The 17,827-nt window shown below is 44.4% G+C and overlaps 1 protein-coding gene across 1 annotated transcript in view; it reads left to right on the top strand.

Moving 5' to 3' along the window:
- Nucleotides 1-3,261: 3,261 nt before the first annotated feature.
- PREP (prolyl endopeptidase) overlaps nt 3,262-17,827 on the top strand; it is an 83,774-nt gene continuing 69,208 nt past the window's right edge. The window contains exons 1-6 of the mRNA XM_056856421.1: nt 3,262-3,309; nt 5,993-6,067; nt 12,241-12,374; nt 13,264-13,394; nt 13,643-13,852; nt 14,542-14,663. Of these exons, the coding sequence (XP_056712399.1) occupies nt 3,265-3,309; nt 5,993-6,067; nt 12,241-12,374; nt 13,264-13,394; nt 13,643-13,852; nt 14,542-14,663 (717 nt within the window). The 5' untranslated portion in view covers nt 3,262-3,264. The remainder of the gene's footprint in view (nt 3,310-5,992; nt 6,068-12,240; nt 12,375-13,263; nt 13,395-13,642; nt 13,853-14,541; nt 14,664-17,827) is intronic.

Here is a 17,827-nt window from a genome sequence, read left to right as displayed (position 1 = left end):
CAGTCACATTCTGTACCAGTTGAAATGTCCAGACCTGTTTGAAAAGCAGTCCCACATAAAATGCATTGCAGTATTATAATGTAGACGTTATCACAGCCACATCCAAGACCTTCTTTCTGCTGTCCTAGTTACGGTAGTAAAAAGCAATTCTAGCCACCTCTGCCACCTGCTTTTATCTAAGCATTAATAAGAGTCTAGGAGCAAACTTACAGTCTCAGACTGCAAACCTGCTCTTTAAGGTAGCATACAGTCTCTTCCAAAACAAGCCGCAGGAAGCCAATCCTCTATTATTTCTTCACACAACACATAGCTAAATTGTGGAACTCCCTGCCCCAAAATGTGGTGATGGCTGCCAACTTGGAAGGCTTTAAGAGGGGAGTGGACATGTTCATGGAGGTAAGGGGTATTCATGGCTACTAGTTAAAATGGATGCTAGTCATGATGCATACCTATTCTCTCCAGGATCAGAGGAGCATGCTGAATATGTTGGGTGCTGTGGAACACAGGCAGGACAGTGCTGCTGCAGTCGTCTTGTTTGTGGGCTTCCTAGAGGCACCTGGTTGGCCACTGTGTGAGCAGACTGCTGGACTTGATGGGCCTGGGTCTGATCCAGGGGGCTTTTCTTATGTTGTTATGTACACTTCCGTAACTAATAACCAATTAAAATATAAACCAGAGTTCGTATCTAAAAGACCTAGAAGCGCCGCCAAGACAGACAGACAGACAGACAGACAGACAGACAGACAGACAGACAGACAGACAGACAGACAGAAAGAAAGAAAGAAAGAAAGAAAGAAAGAAAGAAAGAAAGAAAGAAAGAACTGGGAAAGGAAAGAGAAGGAAGGAACTGGGGAAGAAAGGATGAAAGGATGAAAGGGAGGAAGGGAGGAAGGAAGACAGAAAGACAGACAGACAGACAGACAGACAGACAGAAAGAAAGAAAGAAAGAAAGAAAGAAAGAAAGAAAGAAAGAAAGAAAGAAAGAAAGAAAGAAAGAACTGGGAAAGGAAAGAGAAGGAAGGAACTGGGGAAGAAAGGATGGAAGGAAGGAAGGAAGGAAGGAAGGAAGGAAGGAAGGAAGGAAGGAAGGAAGGAAGGAAGGAAGGAAGGAAGGAAGGAAGATTGATTGCCATTTAGCACTAGACGTCAGTTTTGCAGGCAGACGTGAACCTTGGCATCTCAGAGTTTCGAAAACAGCCCTAGACTTCGTGTGATTAAAGGGAATCAACTCCCACCCATTTTGAACGGTGTTAACAGGGTCCTGCTTGGTATTTCGGCCGCGGTTGAAGCTTCCGTTTTTTACCGAGTCTTGCGGCACCTCGAAGACTAAAGACTCCCAGTGCTCGCATAAGGTCTGGTTGGCGCTGAAGTTCTCCAAAGGAAGTATTTTTTTTTCACACAACGCAGTTAAAATTGTGGAACTCCCTGCCCCAGGGTGTGGTGATGGCTGCCAGCTTGGAGGGCTTTAAGAGGGGAGTGGACATATTCATGGAGGAGAGGGGCATTCATGGCTGTTAGTTAGAATGGATACTAGTCATGCTGCATACCTAATTCTCTAGTACCAGAGGAGCATGCCTATTATTTTGGGTGCGGTGGAACACAGGCAGGATGGTGCTGCTGCACTCGTCTTGTTTGTGGCTTCCTAGAGGCACCTGGTTGGCCACTGTGTGAACAGACTGCTGGACTCGACGGGCCTGGGTCTGATCCAGCAGGGCCTTTCTTATGTTCTTATTATTAAGCTGCAGTACTGCAGTCAAAAGCTCTGCTCACGACCTGAGTTTGATCCCGACAGAAGTCAGTTTCAGGTAGCTGGCTCAAGGTCGACTCAGCCTTCCATCCTTCCGGTCGGTCAAATGAGCACCCAGCTTGCTGGGGGTAAAGGGAAGAGGACTGGGGAAGGCACTGGCAAACCACCCTGTAAAAAAAAGTCTGCCTAGAAAACGTCGGGATGTGACGTCACCCCATAGGTCAGGAATGACCCGGTGCTTGCACAGGGGACCTTTACCTTTTAATTATCTTAGGTGCTGTGGAACGCAGGCAGGACGGTGCTGCCGCAGTCGTCTTGTTTGGGGGCTTCCTAGGGGCACCTGGTTTGGCCACTGTGTGAACAGACTGCTGGACTTGATGGGCCTTGGTCTGATCCAGCAGGGCCTTTCTCATGTTCTTATGGAGGATGGGGCTAGTCAAAATGAATACCAGTCATGATGCATCCCTATTCTCTCTAGTATCACAGGAGCATGGCTATTGTTTTGGGTGCGGTGGAACACAGGCAGGATGGTGCTGCTGCAGCTGTCTTGTTTTTGGGCTTCCTGGAGGTCCCTGGTTGGCCACTGTGTGAACAGACTGCTGGACTTGATGGGCCTTGGTCTGATCCAGCAGGGCCTTTCTCATGTTCTTATGGAGGATGGGGCTATCCATGGCTGCTAGTCAAAATGAATACGTCACGATACATCCCTGTTCTCTCCAGGATCAGAGGAGCATGCCTATTGTTTTGGGTGCGGTGGAACACAGGCAGGACGGTGCGGCTGCAGTCGTCTTGTTTGTGGATTCCTGGAGGCACCTGGTTGGCCGCTGTGTGAACAGACTGCTGGACTCGACGGGCCTGGGTCTGATCCAGCAGGGCCTTTCCTATGTTCTTATGAAAGGGCTATCCATGGCCACTAGTCAAAATTAATACTAGCCATCATGATGCATGCCTATTCTCTCCAGGATCAGAGGAGCATGCCTATTATATTAGGTGCGGTGGAACACAGGCAGGACGGTGCTGCTGCAGTCGTGCTGTTTGGGGGCTTCCTGGAGGCACCAAGTTGGGCCACCCGTGTGAACAGACTGCTGGACTCGACGGGCCCGGGCCTGATCCAGCAGGGCCTTTCTCATGTTCTTATTATAATTATATTATATGTAATAAGATTAGGTGCTGTGGAACACAGGCGGGACGGTGCTGCTGCAGCCGTCTTATTTGTGGCTTCCTGGAGGCACCTGGTTTGGCCACTGTGTGAACAGACTGTGGGACTCGACGGGCCTGGGCCTGATCCAAGCCAAACAGGAGCCCAACGGGCCGCCGCGCCGCCGCCGCCGCCTTCCTGCAGGGGGCGCCGTGCCGCTCCCTCGGCGGCCTCTCTTGCCGGAGGCGGCCGCTCCTTGTTTCGGTGCCGTGGGGGGCGGGGCCCCGCCTTTTCCACGCCCCTCGCCGGCAGAAGGGAAGCCGGGGCCGTCGCGTGGCCTGCTCCTTCCTGTCCCCGCGTCCCGCCCTTCCCCGCCAGCATGCAGGTCTTCCAGTACCCGGAGGTGTACCGGGACGAGTCGTCGGTGAGTGCCGTCCGGGGGTCGGGGGTTGGGTCGGGGTCTCTGCGGCCCACCCCCGGTGGGGAGGCCCCGGCTGTCCTTTGCCGCCGGCCACGCGGATCCCTCGCCTTCGAGCTCTGGGCTGGACCGGTTGGCTGCTCTTAGCACCCCCAACACGACCCCTTTAGCCCTTGGAGACAATTCCCAGTGGGTGGCCGGGTTCGTCTGTCTGCAGTGGTAGGAAAGGGCCAGAGCCCAGGAGCACCTTAAAGACTAACAAAAATATTTTCTGGCAGGGTGTGAGCTTTCGGGAGCCACAGCTCACTTCTTCAGATACCGTATCTGAAGAAGTGAGCTGTGGCTCCCGAAAGCTCGCACCCTGCCAGAAAATATTTTTTGTTCGTCTTTCAGGTGCTCCTGGACTCTTGCCCCTTTCCTACCAGAAAATATATTTTTGTTAGTCTTTCAGGTGCTCCTGGGCTCTTGCCCCTTTCCTACCAGAAAATATTTTCTGTTCGTCTTTCAGGTGCTACTGGGCTCTTGCCCCTTTTCTACCAGAAAATATATTTTTGTTAGTCTGTAAGGTGCTCCTGGGCTCTTGCCCCTTTTCTGCCAGAAAATATATTTTTGTTAGTCTTTCAGGTGCTACTGGGCTCTTGCCCCTTTTCTACCAGAAAATATATTTTTGTTAGTCTTTCAGGTGCTCCTGGGCTCTTGCCCCTTTTCTACCAGAAAATATATTTTTGTTAGTCTGTAAGGTGCTCCTGGGCTCTTGCCCCTTTCCTACCAGAAAATATTTTCTGTTCGTCTTTCAGGTGCTACTGGGCTCTTGCCCCTTTTCTACCAGAAAATATATTTTTGTTAGTCTGTAAGGTGCTCCTGGGCTCTTGCCCCTTTCCTACCAGAAAATATATTTTTGTTAGTCTTTCAGGTGCTCCTGGGCTCTTGCCCCTTTCCTACCAGAAAATATATTTTTGTTAGTCTTCCAGGTGCTCCTGGGCTCTTGCCCCTTTTCTACCAGAAAATATATTTTTGTTAGTCTTCCAGGTGCTACTGGGCTCTTGCCCCTTTTCTACCAGAAAATATATTTTTGTTAGTCTTTCAGGTGCTCCTGGGCTCTTGCCCCTTTTCTACCAGAAAATATATTTTTGTTAGTCTTTCAGGTGCTCCTGGGCTCTTGCCCTTTTCTTCTACTAGCCTTTGGAAAGCGACAGTCTCGTGGGGAAGTCTCAAGGCTGCATCCTGTGGACGGCAGCCCGGGAATCTGCAGGATATGGGCAAGAGGGTCGGCTTTCGCACTGAACTGTCGCGTGGACTCGCACGGGCGCATGACAGCTGCCTTAGATTGAACCAGACCCTGGGTCCGGCAAAGTCAGCGTTGTCTACTCAGACCGGCAGCGGCTCTCCAGGGTCTCAGGCGGAGGTCTTTCGCATCACCTACTCGCCTGGTCCCTTTAACTGGAGATGCCGGGGATTGAACCTGGGACCTTCTGCGAGGCCAAGCAGAGGCTCTGCCACTGAGCCACCGCCCCTCCCCCCTCAAATGAACACATTCGCCTTATATTGAATCAGACCCTTGGGGTCCACCAAACTCAGTATTGTCTACTCAAACTGGCAGCGGAGGTCTTTCACATCGCCTACTTGCCTGGTCCCTTTAACTGGAGATGCCGGGGATTGAACCTGGGACCTTCTGCATGCCAAGCAGAGGCTCTGCCACTGAGCCACGGCCCCTCCCCAAATGGACACATGAAGCTGCCTTATATTGAATCAGACCCTGGGTCCGTCATAGTCAGTATTGTCTACTCAGACCGGCAGCGGCTCTCCAGGGTCTCAGGCGGAGGTCTTTCACATCACCTCCTCGCCTAGTCCCTTTAACTGGAGATGCCAGGGATTGTATGTATTTGAGGTACTGATGTGTTAGAGGACTGAAAGAGTATGACTTTAGCTTTTGGGATACATGCCCCCCCCCCCCATCTCCCAGTGTTTCTAGCCCTGCTGGGGAAAGAAACCCCATTTAGGTGCACAGGTGCCAGTGATCACTATTTTCCATTTATATTAGCTGCTGCAGTGGTAGCTTATCTGCTGGTTCATACATTGTATTTCTGCATATGGCAAATGGGGCAAATATATGGTGTTTCTGCATATGGAAAAGCGGGCAACTATATGGTGAGAATCTCCCCTAAAAGCCAGTAACTAATAACTGTTTTCTCAAACGTTTTGCGTAGACCTAAACACCTTTTGTTTGAGTAGAGAAGAAATACTTCCCCAGAGTGGCTAGCAACCTTGAGGTGTGTTTGCAGGAGGTAGCTTTTTTACGGGGTCTCTTGAACAGTTTGTTCTATAACTACCTGCCTACACTACACCCGTGATTTGATTGTGTTATTCAGTAAAATCATTCCTGTTGCTTCGGTCCTCACTGGTCATTGCTCACTGCTGAAAGTTTACTGTAATTCAATCCTGATTGCTTTCTGGTACCAGAGGTTTTGTGACGGGCATGCAAGCTTCTGCAAAATGTACCATTCTTTTAACACCCTTATTTCATCCAGGCAAACTGTTTTAGAATAGGTCACTGCTGTGCTATCAGGTGGCTGTCTAAAACTAGTTTTCCATCTCAGCATATTAGGTACCAGGAACAATTTTTGATATAAATCATAATGTGATTAAGGATTGCTTTATTTTAAAAAAAAGTCTGTTCTTTTAAATTCAGGTGCAAGATTATCATGGCTGTAAAGTATGTGACCCGTACAGCTGGCTCGAAGATCCTGATAGTGAACAAACAAAGGTAACACTTTATTATAATATTAGTTGTCTTGGTGCAGATACCTTTGCAAGCTAGAGGTGCAAAGCAGTGCTCAAATGTGGTGCCAGTCCCGGAACCTTGTAATTGTGCATAGGAAATGTTTAGGCCTCACACAGTGCAATCCAAAGTAGAGTTACACCTTTCTAACCTCATTGACTTCAGTGGAGTTAGAAGGGTGTAACTTCGCTTATAATTGACTCATGAACAGTTTGCATCAGAAATGGTAATTCCAGCTAGTTTGTTATTTCCTGCCAAGCAAAATGGGATGCAAATCTTTTAATGCATTAACTACTTCCTTGAGGCCCATGGGTTTCATCCTAGGAACTCCTTTATGGAAGAAGGGATGAGTTGGGTTGCAGCTGGTGTGAGGGAGAAGTTTGTTTCAGTCTCCAGCAATTCCATTTAAAAACACCTTGGGTACTAGTGGTGAGAGAGACTGATGCCTTGGAGGGAGGCTGTTCATCAGAGTATATAGTCCTGGTTCAGATGGGCCAACCTAATCTGATGTAAAACAGTTTAAAGCTGCTGAATATGATCTTGCCTTTCCCCTCCCTCTCCTGTTGCATATACTATGATATTGTGAATAGAACTAGAGATTATTGCTTTTGGGGTATTGAGATGAGGCTTCAGCTTAGAAGAGGCAGTGGCAAACCAAATGGTCTAAATTGCCACAGGCAACTGGTGAGGCTGGATAGGGCAGATGCAGTAATGTGGTCCCAAAGTTTCCATTTATAAAAATGGTTTCATAAAATTAATAATATAATTATTGCCACTGAATTGCATGGGGAAAATTATTCAAGAATTTTCCTAATTCAATTTTTTAAAAAGAAAACTCACATCATGGCAGACTTCCAAGAACTGTACAACTGAATGTTGTTCCTGGAAGGGTTTTTTTCCTCCCCAGCAGATGAAGAAATGATATGTTGCAACATTTTAGAAATCTAGACTGAGAATTTTTGTAGATCAGAGAAAGTGGCAGATGCTGGAATGATATCGATCTATGGCTTGTGTATTGGTAGATCAGCTTAGAGGGAATGGAAGAACTAGGTCAGAGAAGAAAGCTCCCCTGCAAGAAAAACAGGGCTGGAGAACAGGAGAGAGCAGGAGGAGGCAGTTCAGACAGTGGTTTATCATAACCACATCCCGCCCCATGTTCTGACTTAACATAAGAAGAACCTGCTGAATTACACCAGTGGTTCATCTGGTCCAGTATCCTGCTCTAACCTTTTGCCCTGGAGGGCCAGCAGACAGGGCGTTTAGGGCAAGGCCTCCTCTTGATGTTACCCCCAAGTCCTAGTATTCAGAGTTAGCTGTCTCTGACTCTGGAGGTTCCTTTTTATTACCATGAATAGCAGCCATGACTTGTAGACTTCTCCATGCATGTGTCTAACACCCCCCCCCCCCCCCGCACTTTAAAGCCATCATGCTTGTGGCCATTGCTGCATCTACTGACAGTGAAGAAATTCTCTATCTCATCTCCATGGACAATTTTATAAGCCTTTATCGTGTCACCTATTTTTCTAAACTGAAGAATTCTTTAGCCTTTCCTCTTGGGAAAGGTGCTCCAACCCCTTCATTGTCTTGGTTCTCATACTGTACATAGTATTCCGTATGAATACGGAACTACTGTACAGAATATTCCTGTAGCGGCTGTTATATTTTCAATTCCTTCCATAATAATCCACAGCACGAGTTGGCATTTTTCACTGCTCCCGTGCACTGAGTCGAGCTGTCCACTTTAACCCAAAGATATTTTCCCCCTCTCAACCTCTTCCAGTTCAGATTCAATCAACGTATATTTGAAGTTAGGATTGTTTTCCCAGTGTGCATCACCTTGTATCTGCTTATATTGAACTTTATTTGGAACACTTTTTCCCGCTTACCCTCTTTAGAGAGAACCTCCGTCCTAAATAATTTCACATCCTCTGCAGGCTCCACCACTACATTGCTCACCCCCAGTTCCAGATCATTCATGAACAAATTTAATAGTTCTGGTCCTAATACCTGTTTTTGTGGGACTGCCGTTCTCTCCCTAGTAAATAGTGAATAAATTATCAGTGTGCCCTGCTTCTGGAAGTGCCAAACTTGGGGATTTCTTCCAGCCTTCATTTGCCCAGGACTTTGTAGAAGCAGCCTGTGAATTTTGGAGCAGACAGTGGTTTTCACTATTTTTTATTGCTGCACATTAGGGACAGTAGAGTTATGTTTCTTCTGGTGGTGCGCTTTTGTATAACTGTTTCTGGCGGTAAATATGACATTCAGACTTCTGCAAGGGTGATAAATCCGCATTGCCCAAATTCACCTAACTCACATAACAAGGGGAAATCTGTAATAATTCAAGCTGGTGCTGCCTTCTGCACGGAAGAGCAATGCACCACGGTTAACTATAGGATAGACAAGCAATACTTTTAATTTGACATGTCTAGATAGCGTAAGCAAGCAAACTATGTAGGAAGCCAGCAATCCTGAGAATCACCAATCTCTAAAGGAAACAGAGGTTGGTTCAAGGACTTTAATAGCAAAATCTTAGGAAAAAAGTTATCCTCTCATACTTTGTTGGGGGACCGCATGATTTAATATACACAAGGGTACCTCAAAAAGTAATCTTACCTAGATATCCATTTTTTTATCTTGCTCTTCCTTCAAGGAGATCATGGAAGCATACTTGGTTCTTACTTCTCATTATGTCCCCAGTGAGCTTCAGAGCAGTTTAGAGATTTGAATCTGAATTTCTCAGGTCCCAGGCCAATACACTGACTGTTACACCAGTCAGGATTGGTGTAAAGTAATAGCAGTTCGCAATCATAGCACAGGCAATTTTTTTCTGTTGCTTTCCAAATACCAGAGTGTGTATTGAAAAGTTGCCCCAAAAGTTGATTTGCAAAATGACGTAAACAACCTCACCCACTAAAGGTGCTGCTTTTATAAGAAATACGTACTGAACATTTCTGTTTTGCTCATTGTCCAAAATGCTGAAACTGTGGTGGGCCTTCTGATAGCCCCCACAGAGAATATGAGTTAATAGGCAATTGCTGATGTCACCTGCTTGCAAGGTAACACCTTCCGAAGGCTTGCCCTGACCGTTTTTCTTTTAGTCTCATTTTGGTTGGTGTCAGTGCAGTGAAGCGGTTCACTAAGAGGGCAAATGGATATTTCCTTTCATTCAAACATAAGGTATTCCTTCCTTTCAAGACACATGAAAAAGATTGTCCCCACAATGCCATACTGGGGAAGATCTTTCAGGTTTAAAAAAGCAGAGTTCTTAGCAGAAACAAAATGGCCTGTTCACACTTTGAACAGGAATGGACGATGATGTACACCTTTTCTTTTCTTTTTTGTTTCCACATGACAGCTAGAGTCGCTGAAATGGCAAAAACCTCCTTGTGGAGTCAGCCAGTGTTGGAATAGGAACATCAACAGTGGTCACCAGAGAACTTTAAAGTCTTGTGTTGCATTTTGGCAGCAAAGCGCTTGAAAGTGACCTGTTGTGTCTCTTAGCTAGAGTGGCCATATTCAGTACAGGCTTCTTGTATATTTTGAAAGTTCTGGAGGACTGAAGGTAGACACAATGTGCCAGTCTCATTTCAAAATAGGCTGGATCTCCAGTGCTTGGGGAAAGTCAGGAGTAGCTTGTCTACTGTGACCATGTCTCTTGTCTGCCAGCTTCCCTCCCACCTCCTAACCTCCAACCTCTTTCCTAAAATGACCAGTTTGTAGCGAGGTGGTTTTGAGCCCTGAGGTGGCCGCTATTGACTTAAAAAAAAAAAAAACTGAGGTGGACTCGTTCATGGGTCTTTCAGTGATGTGTGCAGTTTGGCCTCAAAGTCTTCCTACATTTTCAGCTCACTTTGCTGTGAGATGCTATGAAGCTACAGAATAGTCCACACTTCAATTTTCAATAATTGTGTAAAATCTAGCATCTGTTTGCAAATTGGGTGGTTTCGTTTGATATAAGTTATGCCCCAAGAATCCATTCTGATGTTATAGTTTGTTGATAACCTTGACAAATTGCAAATTGAAGTGGGTTCCCAGAGTATGTGTGTATATGGCGATGTGGACATGCACATGAATTTCACTTAAGTATTAAAAAAATTGAGTAAAAGTTTGTGGGTTCTCTTTGGGGGCAAATTCTTCTTCCCTTATTTTCTTTCCCAGTTTAACCATAGTTTAGTAGTCTGTCTGAACTGCTATTAACTAATATAACATTTTTCTAATCATGGTTTGTGGAGGGCTTTCAAATCCTGATTATAAGACAATGTGGTCAGACAATGCCTAAACCATAGTTAATTCTGAGAAAGCAAGGGAAGTGGAATTCACACTGAATAGTTGGGAAGGAACATCACTAGTGAGATCAATACAATGGGTTGGATCCTGCCTAAAAGTACTACCCTCACAAAGGGACGCAATTTGGCTGATTCTCCCTTCCTTCTGCAGTCCTCCGTTTTGAATCCCCAAGATATTCTTGGGGTGCTCCTCCATCCTCCAGGAGTGGCATTTCAGGGGGCATTTGGGACTGCAGAGGGGAGAGGAGTTCATCTATTTATTTAAAAGTTTTATTAGCTGCCTTTCTACCTTATGGAACTCAAGGAGGCTTACAATATAAAATAACAATTATGAAAACCAGAATTTAAAACCATAATTTAAGATTGCTCATGAGCACATGAAGCTGACTTATACTGAATCAGACCCTTGGTCCATTGAAGTCAGTATTGTCTACTCAGACCGGCAGCAGCTCTCCAGGGTTTCAGGCAGAGGTCTTTCACATCACCTACTTGTTTAGTCCCTTTAACTGGAGATGTTGGGGATTGAACCTGGGACCTTCTGCATGCCAAGCAGATGCTCTACCGCTGAGCCACAGCCAAGTGATGCTTTTACTGATGGAAATTATTCCATCTGAGGAGATTGTAGGCGATATCCTAGCCTATGGCCATACCAGGCTAAAGCATATTTGATCTAGTTTGAAAAACAGCATTTATGGATGTCATTTTAGAGGGGCCCTGACTTTAAACAAGTATTCTGGAATGTACTCTGTTCAGGCCAAGATTCTGCCACAAAGCCAGTACTCTGTAGGGTGTCCTGAAAATGGAAACAGCTACATTTAACTGTCATCTTTAAAAGCATCAGGCATTTCTTATTTTGTCGCCACTGGTTGTCATGGAAAGCTTAATCTTGTGACTCTGGTTGTTGTACAAGGTAGTCTGAAATTAGCTTTTTCATATCACTCTCTTTGGAGCCTTGAACTGGAACATAATATTATTGCGCACTCTAGTGGCCTCTTAAAAAGAAATTGATTTTTTTTTTAGTGCTATGAACTACGTTGTAAAAACTGCCAAGTTATTTTATAGGAACTAATATACTATGTTCCCTCTTGAACTCTTTATTCAACTGTTCATTCTCTCCTTATTTTCCCTTTTATTGTATTTACAACATCTCAGTATCTGCTGGTAAACCATCTCAGATGTAATTCTGAGGCAGCAATTCAGCGTACTCATTATTTCTTGCACAGAATTGGGCTGGAAAGAATGAGCACGGTAAAGCACAGTTCTTGGGTCACTGTTTGAATTTAGATGAAGAATGCCATAGAGGTATCAGTCGTTGCCCCTTTAATCTCTTTAAAAACCTCTTTCTTTATTTAGGTAGTTATGAAGCGCTAAAACTGTGTATGTTCATATATGGAGTGGTAACACCCAAAAGCAGGTTGCAAGAGTCCCTTGATCCTGTGGTATTCTGAAACTAGATTGACAACCTGGAGGGTTTATAAAGAAGAAATTAACGCTTACTTGCTAATCTCTCTGCAACAATCTGCTTGAAAACGTGTATGCAAAGCACACATTTCACCAGGGCTGCTGAAAGGAAAGGGTGGTAATTGGAGAACCAGACAGATTGCTTTGGATATCCTGTCCCCAAAATTAGGTAACCAGTTTAGCTGTGATATTATTGAGTAGATTGCTTGGCAGAACTGCATTGCTAAATACAGGAAGCCCTGCAATAGTGTTGGAGGCAGTATTCCCGGCAAAGCATGTGGGGCTACATTCAGAACTCTAATTATGAGGCGGCGCCTAAGCATTGCCTAATTTCCCCCCTAGCGTAATAAGTGCTGTTGCTTATAAAATATCTTCTGATTCAGTTTTTTAAAGTTCTTCTTCCTTCCCTAGGCTTTTGTGGAGGCACAAAATAAGATCACAGTGCCCTTTCTTGAACAATGCACAGTCCGAGGCCTGTTTAAAGAACGGATGACTGAACTGTATGACTATCCCAAGTATAGTTGTCATTTCAAAAAAGGAAAAAGGTATGTAAGGGACTTTAAAAAAAATGGTGCCCCTCCATTTCATCTCAACTAAGTAAAATAAGGCCTACTTGGTCCACCAGGGAACAAAAAGCCATGGCCAGCTACAGCCATATAACTGCTATAATTAACAAGGAAGAAACGTACAAGAACTTCTAAGGAAGCTGAATTTTATGTCATGTGTAATAGTTGCATATAGTTTGCTGTTATGTCCAAATCATGGCTTGTTCATGAGATGGGAAAATAATGGAGGGACCACTGAAGTCTGATGTTCTTTCTACACTTGCTTAAGCAATGCTGATATGTTATGGTGTGCTATTTAAAGTGACTTTGTGAGTTTATGATGTTGCCTAAATCCAGCCTGACTAGATCTATGCCAACCCTTTGACACAAGAAGTGTGCACAGTTTCATCTGGGCAAAAAATTTCATTCTAAAGAGATGGATTGACTCAATAAAGGTGGATGTGAGGGCGATCTGGCTGCGACATCTGTCACCCCATTGATTGGCAGGGTTGATGTGGCTGATCTGGCTGACTAGGCGGGTGTCCCCTACCTCCCTCACTGCTCCATGTGTGTCCCTCCCGAAGCTGTGCGCTCGGTGGAAGAGGACGACTATCCCAGATAGAAGGAGTGTACTGTTCTTCGGTCAAGGGACTCAATAAAGGAAGCCACGGCCCTCAACTTGCAAGATCTGAGCAAGGCTGTCAAAGATATGACATTTTGGAGGACACTGATTCATAGGGTCGCCATGAGTCGGAAGCGACTTGATGGCACTTACACACACATCTATTTTGTTGAAGAAGATTGTTTGCCTGTATTCTGTTGCTGTATTCTAGACTGTTGCTGTCAGAAAATTAACTTTCCCTTTAATCCATGAATATATACGTTCTAGGTATTTTCATTTTTATAATACCGGCCTTCAGAACCAACGAGTATTATATGTGCAAGATGCCTTGGATGCAGATGCCAAAGTATTTCTTGACCCAAATAAGCTTTCAGATGATGGTACTGTGGCTTTGCGAGGTCAGTGTCATGGATTTTTGGTAAATATAGTATTTGACACTTGTCTAAATTTGTGTATTTTAATCATGCACTTTTAACAGGAACAGCTGAAAAGTTTTTGTTTTTGGAAGTTCAGGATGTTCTGTCATTGTCATGTGTTTAGCTGTTGTTCGTGCATTCAGAACAAACATTAGAAAGCCATACAGTAGAATGCAAAATACAGTATTGTTGATGTGACAATCATTGCATGGTATGTTTTTGATGTGCAGGTTATTCATTCAGTGAAGATGGTGAATATTTTGCGTATGGCTTGAGTTCGAGTGGGTCAGACTGGGTTACCATTAAATTTATGAAAGTGGACAATGCTGAAGAACTTCCAGATGTACTGGAAATGGTAAAATTCAGTTGTATGTCTTGGACCCATGATGGTAAAGGCATGTTCTATAACTGCTACCCAAAGCAAGATGGGAAAAGTGATGGTGAGTGGCATACAGTAGTACTTCATGAGTAAGCATGTCTTTTCCTCTGGCTTCTCTCCATCTACTTTCTGTTCTCAATGCTGGCCCCCTTCCTTTGGCTTCCCGCTCTCTGGGCTCTCCACCCCTTAGCTTCTCTGCCTCCTGGGACTGCTTCTTGTTTGGCCTTCTCACTCAACTAAAACCTTCTGACCCTTAATGCTGCAGTCCTAAACAGAGTTAAGTCTTACATCATTCTAAATACTTAGGATTAGAAACTGCTTAGGGTTGCACTATAAGTCATGGAAGTTTCAGTTGCAGCCAAATAACATCTCATTTTTCTGAGAGAAGAATGCCTATGAACGTTCTTTTGTCAGTTTATATTCTTTTTATTTATGATATGTATATAGATAAATACAGTAAAAATAAAATACAGTAAAATATTAAAAATCTTTAACTGTGCTAGACTTCAGTATCAAAGAAAAATCATGCTTAAAAGGCAAACAGATTTTACATTGTTTCTTCACATATCCAGGAACCAGATTAGTGTTACAAAATTTATGCTTCTTTAATTAATGTGTGTTCTCTTGGTTAGCTCATCAAATAAATAGCTTCTGAGCTGTGAAAGTATAAAACTTGCAAATTGTTAGTGTTAATAAGAAATTTTGAAGTATATTTTGCATATGTGTAATCAACATATTTAATTGCCCCAGGAACTGAAACGGCAACAAACCTGCATCAGAAGTTGTACTATCATGTCTTGGGAACTGACCAATCAAAAGATGTTTTATGTGCTGAATTTCCTCACGAGCCAAAATGGATGGGTGGAGCTGAGGTATGATGAATTTGATCTTGTTAAACCCGTAACTGTGCATGTGATTGACTAGATGTTTGAGATAATAAAAGTACAATGAATGTACTGCTGAATTATAACCAAGTAATTTTCTTATCTATTCCTAAAAAAAAGTACATGGTGTTTTTTGTTTTTGTTTCTAACCAGAAAAGGAGCACCTGTAGCTTTAAACAACAGATTCCCTTTGTGGCTGTTGCTGGGAAACCACAGTATTCCAGGCTCGGTTTCTGTGAGTAAAAAGGCAGGGTCCTTTTCAGGCCTATTTTGGCCTTTGAGGGAGGACTGACTAGGGTTGCCAGCTCCCGGATGGGAAATTCTTGGAGATTTTGTGGTGGAGTCTGAGGAGGGCAGGATTTGGGGAGGGGAGAGGCCTCAGTCAAATATAATGCCATAGAGTCCACTGTTCAAAGTAGTCCCTTTCTCCATGGGGACAGATCTCTGTCGTCTAGAGTTCATTTGTAATTCTGGGGGATCTCCAGGTCCCACCTGGAGGTTGGCAACCCTAGGCCTGGAAGCAACCTCTGGATGACTTCCCGCCTGACTTGTGTGACTCTATTAGGCCTGGCTGCTGGCTACTGTTCAACAGCAGTCACCCTATGAAAGCCAGTGTGGTGGAGCAGTTAGAGTTCAGAGTAGGGTTTGGGAAACCCAAGTTCAAATCCCCATGTTGATGTGGAAGCTCACTGGGTGATTTTGGTCCAGCCACATACTTTCAGCCTAACCTACCTCACAGCGTTGTTTTGCAGTAAGAAGGAGGGGAGGAGAATAATGTACGCTGCTTTGGTCCTCACTGTGGAGAAAGGCAGGGTATAAATGAAGTAAATAAGTAATAAATATAGCTGAAGATGGGCGGTAGATAAAAGGTAGGTTCCTCAATGTCTGAGAAGTAAAGAATGAGGCATGGGAAAGGGAGAGGATATGGGTTGCCAGGAAGAGGGAAATCGGAAATAGTGTGGGGAGTGGGATACAAGAGAAAGTGAGGTACTACCCCACAAGTGTTTGATAGTTCTTTAGCATACTGGTTGCCCTTACTGATGAGCTTTAGTGACAGCTGGACCATGATGGGCCAGCGCTGCTGTTTTTATTGGATCTATCAACAGCGTTTGACATGGGCAGTCATGATTTTTTGACCCACCACCTTGCTGACATTGGACTTCAAGGGACAGCCTTGCTGTGGCTGGTCTCTTTTCTCCAAGGTAAGGGACAGAGGGTGTCACTAGTATGTGAGGCCCCTCAGGGGGCAATCTTCTTCCCAATGCTTTTTAATATCTATATGCACCCCTTCACCCAGCTAGTCAGGAGTTTCAGGCTGAGGTGTCATCAATATGCAGATGATGCCCAGCTGTATCTGTTGATGGATGGCCAGCTGGGTATTTTGTTAAATACCCTGGTTGAATGCCTGGGGACCATAGTGAGATGGTTAAACAGAGCTAATTGAAACTAAATCCATTGAAGACAGGTCCTGTGGCTAGGTCAGAAAGGCATGGATCGAGAGAATCCACTCCCACCTCTTGATGAAATCTAATTGGTACCATCTTCTGTCAAGAGTTTGGGAGTAACATTGGGTATTTCCCTTTCCTTGAAGAACCAAATTATAATGTGGCCAGGATGACGTTTTTCTATTTTCACCATGCCCGACAACTCATCCCTTACCTGTTCCGCCCTGACCTATCCACAGTGATCCATGCAATGGTCCCTCCATACTGGATTACTGTAACTCGCTCTACACAGGGCTGCCCTTGAGGTTGCTCTTGAAGCTACAACTGGTCCAGAATGCAGCTGCGCAGGTTCTTATGGGGACCCCATGGAGAGCACATGTGCAACAATTGCTCTGTCAGCTGCATTAGCTGCAAATTGAGTACCGGATTAAGTTCAAGGTGGTGGTGCTCACCTTTAAAGCCCTAAATGGTTTGGGACCCTACATTTATGGGATCGCCTCTCTCAATATACCACCCCCCCCAGAAAGCCTTACACTCTTCGGGAGACAACCTTCTGGTGATCCTTGGCCGAAGGTTATTTGGCTGTCCTCAGCCAGGGCCACAGCCTTTTCAACAGTGGCTAGGGTTGCCAACCTCCAGGTACTAGCTGGAGATTTCCTGCTATTACAATTGATCTCCAGCCAATAGAGAGAGGTTTCCCTGGAGAAACCTCCTGTGCATACAAGTGGTCAATTTGGGCAGGAAGATGTTTCCGTAGGGATCACTCATTGCTAGTTAGGAGTGTGCTTAGAGTCACAGCCTTGGCGTATCTAGGTTGGGTCTTCACAGTCAAAGCATTTTAGGCTATAAAGCTTGAGGAGAGATCCTAATCTTGCTAAATACAGCTTGGTTATTAAATCTGTAGTGACACTCTTGTAAACATTTTGGAGCCCGTGTTTGCATGAAGAAATTAATAACTTTTGATTTCACATTTGCTGGAGGCTGCCTACACCCAGAGCATCTGTTGTTAATTAAAGGTGTTTACTAGCTTTCCTGTCCTGTTGAGAATATTTTATTATTTGTGTTCTTGCAATGTCACTTTCTGATGAATAATTTTACAAGAGCAGTTAAATGGTTCAGACTATTTTTCAATAACAAGAAATATGACTGGGCTACAGTTCTAAAATATGCTTGTGCTTTTGGCCAAACCAACAGAAGCAGAGTGATAAAATCTTTTCTGTTTTTGTACAGTTTGTCTCTGAAAATCTTTCTATACACTGAGCTTGTATAAATGTTGGTAAAAGTGCTCCAATTTTCTCTTAGTCACCACAGTACAGGTTATTGTACAAATGTAGGAAGTCATTGTTCAGCACTTTGGAACTAGAGAAGGGAGTTTGGGAAGGAATTAGATTAAAAAATCAGCTAGAAACTCAGAGGTATCCTCTTAACACCGATCGTACACCACCTGCTTCTCATTCATATAAATATATTTCCCCCTCTGCTTCCAGCTGGATCCACCCAAATCAAATCTAATATTTCTATCCTTAAGGTCTTCAGCAATCTTGCCTAACTTTGCCCAGCTCTGCTGTTCTTAAATATAATGCTTCTAAATGTTTTTGTTGTTTTTGTTTTTAGTTTATTGTTGTTACGGTCATAGACCAGCACGGCTTCTAAATGGAAGATGGGAGAGAACCCCTCCTTAATTACCTCTGATCAAAGAGATTCCCT

Source organism: Euleptes europaea, chromosome 10, assembly GCF_029931775.1.
Source record: "Euleptes europaea isolate rEulEur1 chromosome 10, rEulEur1.hap1, whole genome shotgun sequence".
Classification (NCBI taxonomy): Eukaryota; Metazoa; Chordata; class Lepidosauria; order Squamata; family Sphaerodactylidae; genus Euleptes; species Euleptes europaea.
The sequence above is the reverse complement of the archived record's forward strand: the minus strand, read 5'-3'. Positions and strand labels throughout refer to the sequence as shown.